This window comes from Colobus angolensis, unplaced genomic scaffold, assembly GCF_000951035.1.
Source record: "Colobus angolensis palliatus isolate OR3802 unplaced genomic scaffold, Cang.pa_1.0 Scaffold352, whole genome shotgun sequence".
In the NCBI taxonomy this organism is placed as follows: Eukaryota; Metazoa; Chordata; class Mammalia; order Primates; family Cercopithecidae; genus Colobus; species Colobus angolensis.
This window is the reverse complement of record NW_012116844.1, coordinates 1,586,243-1,594,225: the sequence shown is the minus strand read 5'-3', so window position 1 is coordinate 1,594,225 and position 7,983 is coordinate 1,586,243. Positions and strand designations below refer to the sequence as shown.

Below are 7,983 nucleotides of genomic sequence, written 5' to 3'. Positions count from 1 at the left end.
GTAGATTTGGTCTTTTTACATAATCCCATACTTCTTGCAGGCTTTGTTCATTTCTTTTTCTTCTTTTTTCTTTAAACTTCTCTTCTCACTTCATTTCATTCATTTGATCCTCAATCGCTGATACTCTTTCTTCCAGTTGATCGAGTTGGTTACAGAAGCTTGTGCATTTGTCACGTATTTCTCGTGTCATGGTTTTCATCTCTGTCAGTTCGTTTATGGACTTCTGTGCATTAATTATTCTGGTTATCAATTCTTCCACTCTTTTTTAAGATTTTTAGTTTCTTTGCGCTGGGTACTTAACTCCTCCTTTAGCTCTGAGAATTTTGATGGTCTGAAGCCTTCTTCTCTCATCTCGTCAAAGTCATTCTCCATCCAGCTTTCATCCATTGCTGGCAATGAGCTGCGTTCCTCATTTGAAAATGCAGAAATCACCTGTCTTCTGTGTCGCTCGCGCTGGGAGCTGGAGACTGGAGCTGTTCCTATTCGGCCATCTTGCTCCGCCCTCCGATAACTTTTTAAATAAATGAGCCCTAAAGTTAATTTTCTATTGAGAATAAATACTAGAGTTCAACTAATTATAGGAGGAAATTCACGAAGACTTTTTCTCATATAGGTACTGTTGTCATTAGAGATACATACTTAAACTCCAGAGAGGATAGTAAACCATAAGTAGATTTAAAAATTCTTATTCTTACCAGGGTAACTCTTTCTCTTTAACTGTGTCTTCATTGCATTATTTATTGTACTTCTCTCAGTTGCACTACGCAATCGTTCATCAGTCTCTATAAAAGTAAACAGATTTCAAAACACTTTTCTAACATAAATATTAACGTGTGTGTGTGCATGTGTCTAAAACTGTCCTAATTAATATTCTTCATTAGAGTAAAAGAATTATAATAAAATGTCCAGATTGTAGCAACATAGGAACTTAAATGGAAAGGACAATTAACAATCATATAAGCCTCATTATATGTATACCATATAGCAAGTAATAACAAAATTGAGGCACAGACTTATGCTACCTTATTTCTTAACTATTTTTTCCATATAATGCAATCTCATATGCAAATTTAAATCACACTAGTTTGTGGTAATAGCATAACTTTCAAGGATATATTAAGAATATATTCATGTTGTAGGGGTATATCTGGTGAGGTGGAACATAAATTTTTTTTTCATAGTTGACCTATCTGTACACAATGGTCACCACAACTCACAAAATATGATAAAACAGAAATTCCTTGACTCATCCAGAAATATTTTAATAGTCTATTTTAGGTGGTGTAACTATAATTCAAATAGGCATCAGTGATGAAAAAAATAATAATAAGAAATAACGCATGTAATGAGAAAAAGTCTCTTCTCTCTGGTTCTCTTAGCAGGTAGACTTTGTAGCTGGAAAGAAGAAAACAGGAATATTTGCAGTAGTACCAGCATTAGGATTGTATTCCTTTTCATTTGAGTTTTATGTGATTTATACACTTTGTTGGATTTAGAAACTAGTATCTAGGTATAATGATGGTAAAACTAAAAAATCTACTAAAAAGAATTTCATATTGAAAAAGGGATAATTAGAATTGGTAAACCTGGTTTATTAAACCTAAAGTTTTTTTGTGTCAAAGTTGGTTCTAGCAGAGCATGTAATGGTAGTTGGACACCTGTAATGATCCTGAACAACAGAGTAGAAGTCTTGCTTTGGAAAATTGGCTGAGCCTATGATTAATGTTAAAATTTGCACTATTATCATGTCAGCCCAAATAAACCACCAATATAATTCAAATAGAGGCAGAAACCAGATTATGCATCATTGTAAAAATGCATCATATTGGCCAGGTGCAGTGGCTCACGCCTGTAATCCCAGCACTTTGGGAGGCTGAGGTGGGCATATCTCGAGGTCACGAGTTCGAGACCAGCCTGGCCAACATAGTGAAACCTTGTCTCTACTAAAAATACAAAAATTAGCAGGGCGTGGTGGCATGCGCCTGTAGTCCTAGCTACTCAGGAGGCTGAGGCAGGAGAATCACTTGAACCCGGGAGGTGGAGGTTGTGGTGAGCTGAGATCGCATCACTGTACTCCAGCCTGGGCAACAGAGCGAGACACTGTCTCAAAAACAAACAAACAAACAAAAAAACCCATCATATTGGACAAAATGAGTTTTCAATAATTCAGTAACAACATTTTGTAAAAGTAAAGCTATATGCAACAGAAAACTGAGGAACATTAACAGGTGTATTTCAGCTCTTTTGTCTTTCTCCTACAGATACAAGTAAGAAAGGCTGATTCATTTGAATTAAGAAATCAGAGGATTTTTAGATAAGCAGGGAGTCATTGAGGAGAGCATTTTAGAGTTAAACACTAGGAATACAAAGTTATGTGCTGGAGAAATTTATCAACTAGTAAAAGTCACAATTTTCCTCCCTTACATTATTATCCTCTTGCTTTAAATTTTACAAAATCTTATCCTGCTTAGAGTTCCTGAGCTTTTAAAAATGTGTATATTTTTAAACCATACTATTTTTCCATTTAAAGTGTCCAATTCAATGCTTATTACAGAAATGTGTAATTATTACCTCAGTCAACTTTATAATCTTTTTCACATTTACACTAATTGCATTCTACTGAGATACAGAAACATTACTCCTTTATATATAGCTTTATTCTCTTTCCCCAGTATTTGTGCTATTATTATACATATTATACCTGTAAATATTAAGGACAATGTAATAATTATTGTTATAATTATTTCTTTGTATAACTTTATACCTTTTAAATAAACTGAGAAAAGAAAGAAGACCAAGTACATGTTTATAGTATTTGTTATATGAACACACTTATTTACATTTTTTGTTTTTTTATTGTTGCTCTGTATTTATCATCCAGTGTTATTTTCTTACAGTGTTACATCACTTCTCCCTCCTATCACCTTTGTGCTGCTATTGTGAATATATTAAAAGTTGATATGTTATATGCCCGATGATACAATTATATAAATATTTTTATACAGTTGTCTTTTAGACAAATTAAGAAAAGAAAGGAGGTGGAATATATATTTATACATACTGTCTTTTGCAATTATAACATTTAACTCATACCTTTTTTAGGGGGATTCAACTTACTGTCAGGAGGCCAATTCCTTTTAGCCTAAACAAATTTCTTTAGAATTTCTTGGAAAACAGTTCTGCTAGAAATGAAATCTCTCAATTTTTATTTATTTAGCAGTTTCATATTTCACCTTTTCTGAAAAATAGCTTTGCTAGCAATAAAATTATTGCTTGGTAGATTTTTTTTCTTTCAGCGCTTTTAATATACAACACCATGGCCTTCTGGACTTCATAAGTTTCTAATGCTAAGACAGATGTTAATCTTACTGGGGTTACCTTTTATGGGATGAATTGTTTTTCTCTTGATGCATTTTACATTTTCTCTTTGTCTTTCAACATTTTTACAATGATTAATTTGGTCATGGATTGATTTGTGTTTGTTCTACTTAGATTTAATAGAACTTGGATGTATAGATTAATATGACCCAGTAAATATTTTTCAAAGTATTCAGCCATTTTTCTTCAAATATTTTTTTTTATTCTCTTTCTACTTGGAATACTGTCCTTCTGGTATTCCCATTATATTAAGTTTGCTTACTCCTTCTGACAGTTCAAATCTTTCCTTGACCCTCTAATGAATTTTCCCTTGCAGTTATTTTACCTTTCATTTCCAAATATTAATTTGGTTCTTCAAAAAGTTTAATTTGTATCACAATGTTGACATCTATTTGATAAAAGAGTGTCATTATACCTTCTTTTTCTTCTTTCAGAAGAGTTTTAATTATTTGATGATATTATTATTATTATTAGACTACTTTGTAGTCATTGTCTGCCAAATCGAACATGTAGGACTCTCACAGGCAGTTTTCCTTGCCTTTTTCCTGGTGTTTGGGTTACAGAGTACTGTTTCTGTGCATGTCTTAATGTTTTTGCTAAAATCTGGACATTTTAGATAACGTATTATAGCAAATCTGTATGTTGGTTGACTCCTCCTTTTTGGGGGCTTGTTGTTTTTGTTTGCTTGTTTCTTGGTGGTGGTGGTGGTGATGGGGTGTGTGTGTGTGTTTGTGTATGTGTGTGATTTGACAGAAGTATTTTCCTAAAGTCTCTATCCTCTACAGTGTGAAGTCTCTTATGTTGCTCTTTAAGGGCATCTCCTTGGGCATCAAACAGTATCCCTTGGATGACAGTGGTTTTAGCAGGGCACTCTTTCCATTATTTATTTGCTAAGTGTCTTCTTTTGGTATCACACCAACGGTCACAGAGAAGTGTGTCTAACCTTGTAACCCCAGGACTACACTCAGTTGTGTAATCTCTGAAAAATGTAACTAAATAACTTTATTGCAGCTGAAATGTTACAAACTTGACTGATATTTTTACCATATAGAGTGAACTGGTAACCAATAAAATTATTATCTCTTATATTCATCTTCTTATCACATCTATCATCTAGCCTCTCTGCTTTTGAAAAGCTAATTTTACATTGCTAGTTGAAACTAGAGTTGAAATATTATAGAGGTGAATTCACGAAGACTTTTGCCTATGTAATAATGTATAGGCACTGTTCTCCTTGAAGATGCACACTTAGCTACACTCCAGAGAATAAAGCTAACCAGAAATACTAAATGTGTAAAGTTTTTGTTCTTACCAGGGAAACTTTTTGATCGTGTCTTGAATTCGTCCTTTAGTATATCTCTTCCAAATGCATCTGTCAATTGTTCTACTTCAGACCCTATAGAAATAGATATCAAAACACTGTAAGGTAATCGTTTATATACAAATGTGACAGTGTGTGTGCATGTGCATATATGTGTGTGTGTTACTAACTTAAAATATTTGTGGCTGGGCGCAGTGGCTCATGCCTGTAATCCCAGCACTTTGGGAGGCCAAAGTGCGGGTGGATCATGAGGTCAAGAGATTAAGACCATCCTGGCCAACACGGTGAAACCCCATCTCTACAAAAATACAAAAATTAGCTGGGTGTAGTGGCGCATGCCTGTAGTTCCAGCTACAAGGGAGGCTGAGGCAGAAGAATTGCTCGAACCTGGGAGTCGGAGGTTGCAGTGAGCTGAGATCATGCCACTGCACTCCAGCCTGGTGACACAGCAAGACTCTGTCACCAAAAATATATATACACACACACACACACACACACATATATATAAATAAAAATTGTATTTATAGAATAATTAAAATGAAATATCTTTATTGGAAAATAACAAAAACCTTAAAAAGGAATGGATGTTAACAATTATATAAGCCAGACTACATTTAGATATGTTTAATGAATTGAAATATCATATAGCCAGGGAAAGGTACAACTCATGCACAACCCAATGCTGTATACTTTCTTAACCAGTAATAGTTCTATACAATTCTATCTCTTATGCAAATTGAAATTATCCTAGGGCATTATGATGATAATGTATCTTTCAAGTTTACACTAAAAACATACTCAACCTGTAGGTATGTACTATGTGAGGTGGAACATTTTTTTCCACAGGTCAAGCTGCAAACCATGGCCTCATTAGTCACAGAAACTTATCATGAGGCAGAAATTATTTGACTCATTGAGGAATATTTCTTTCCCCTTTTTACATTATGGAATTGTAAATTCTTTAGATATTAGTTATGAAAAAATTACAAGATATTTGTCAAACTGAGAAAACCTGCCCTCTGAGGTCCCTTAAACGAGAATCAATGAGGTAATGGTCAGATTTGCAGCACTACCAGAATTGTTATTGGATCCATTTCCATTTAAGTTTTTATGTGGTTTGATATTTTCTTGGAATTAGAAACTACTAAGTTCAATGAGATAAAAATGTATAAAAATTATTAAAAAGAAATTCATATTGAAAAGGGGATAATGAGGATTGGTGACATAAGGTCAACATTGGGCTTAAGATTCTGTGGGTAGAATTGGCTCTAGCAGAGTATATAACTATGATTGGACACCTGTCATAATCCTTCCATTATATTGTAGAGTGGTTTGTTGTTGTTGTTGTTTTTGCTGTTTTGGAAAAATTGGTGAATACCTGAATAATGTAAATGGTTGCATTATGACACCAGCTGCTCAAATACATCACAACTGCATTCTATACTGAGCACTGCCTCATTACCAAAGTAAAAAGTGATCCATAAGATTGAGCAGAACAAGTTTTCAGTAATTAAGTAACAATATGAGATACAGTAACTCAAAACTGGAAACATCAGCAGATGTATTTTTTTCTTCCTTTGTTCTTTCTTCAACTGATATATCAAAGAAAGACCGGTTCATTTGAAATGAGCAAGCAAATGATCCTTACACAATCAGGGAAAAAATGAGACCATCTGAGGAAAGATTGGGTTAAATACTAGAAATTAAAAGGTGTGTGCTGGAGACACTTATAATTTAGTAAGATTTACAATTTTTCTCCTTTCCAATATTCTCACTTTGCTTTAAATCTTTTAAAAATCTTTTTCTGCTTGAAGTTCACTGAGTATTTTAAGCTATCTAAAATCTTAAATTCTATGGATTTTAATACATTCAGTAATGTCTGTCACCATCATCACAATTTTAAAAAGTACTTTAAATTGATACTAAATTCCAGTGAAATATAGAAAAGCTACTCTTACATAGCTGAATCCCTGTTCCCCATTTTTGTACTATTGTTATACACAGTACATTTGTGAATAATAAAGACATGGTTATAGTTGTTGTTATAATTATTTATTTATATAATTTTATGCTTTTTAAAAAAGTTGAGGGAAGAAAGAAGTATATATTTCCAATGTTTATTATATTAACTTTCTTATTTATAATTTCTGGTTCTATTAATTTGTTCCTATGGTTTCAGATCATCATATCTTGTCATTTTCTTTTTTTTGTTAATACATAATATTTGTGCAAATTTATGGGGTACAAGTGATACTTGGTTATATGTATAGTGTGCATAAAACTCAAGTCAGATTATTTAGAATATCTATCACCTCAACTATGTCTCATCATTCAGTATCATGTTAGCTGTGGGTTTGTCATATATGGACTTTATTAGTTTGAGGTACGTTCCTTTTATGCCTAAATTGTTGAGAGTTTTATCATGAAGGAATGTTGAATTTTATCAAATGTTTTTTTCTGCATCTACTGAGATGATTATATGGTTTTGTCTTTCTTTCTGTTGATGTACCTTGTTTATTGATTTGCATATGTTAAACCACCCTTACATCCATGGGATAGATCCAACTTGATCACAGTGCATTATCTTTCTGATAGGTTGTTGAATTTGGTTTGCTAGCATTTTGTTGGGGATTTTTATGTTTATATTCAACAGAGATATTGATTTGTACTTTTATTTTTTTATGTCCTTGTCTGGTTTTCTTATCAGAGTAAATGCTGGTCTTATAGATTGAGTTACAGAAAATTCCATTCTCTTAAATTTTTTGGAATAGTTTGAGGGGAATTGGTGTTAGTTCTTAAAAGGTTTGGAAAAAATTGGCAGTGAGGCCATCTGGTTGTGTTGGGAACATTTCTAGACCTCTCCCTAGCTATTTTGAAATACAAAATCATTGTTATTAACTACAATCAACCTCCTCTGCTACTTCTTAATTCAATCTTGGTAGGTTATATGTGTTCAGAAATCTGTCAGTTTCCTCTAGATTTTCCAATTTATCAGCATATAGTTGTTCATAATATTTTCTGATTATCTTTTGTAATTCTGTGGTATCAGTTCTATTTCATTTCTGATTTTGTTAATTTGTATCTTCTATCTTTTTTAAGTTAGTCTACCTACTGTTTTTTAAAACAGTATCTTTTTTTTTATCTTTTTAAAACACCAAGTTTTGATTTGGTTGATCCTTTGCTTAAGTATCTATTTCACTTAGTTCTGCTCTGATCCTTATTTCTTTCCTTCTATTAATTTTTGTTGATTGGTTTGTTTTTGCTTTTCTAGTCTCTTGAGGTGC

At 32.9% G+C, this 7,983-nt stretch overlaps 1 protein-coding gene across 1 annotated transcript in view; it reads right to left on the bottom strand.

The window, feature by feature from the left end:
* LOC105519575 (uncharacterized protein C10orf68-like) overlaps window positions 1-7,983 on the bottom strand; it is a 213,228-nt gene that overhangs the window by 62,971 nt on the left and 142,274 nt on the right. Inside the window, exons 10-11 of the mRNA XM_011952950.1 lie at window positions 4,691-4,774; window positions 696-782 (exon numbers count right to left, since the gene is read on the bottom strand). Of these exons, the coding sequence (XP_011808340.1) occupies window positions 696-782; window positions 4,691-4,774 (171 nt within the window). The remainder of the gene's footprint in view (window positions 1-695; window positions 783-4,690; window positions 4,775-7,983) is intronic.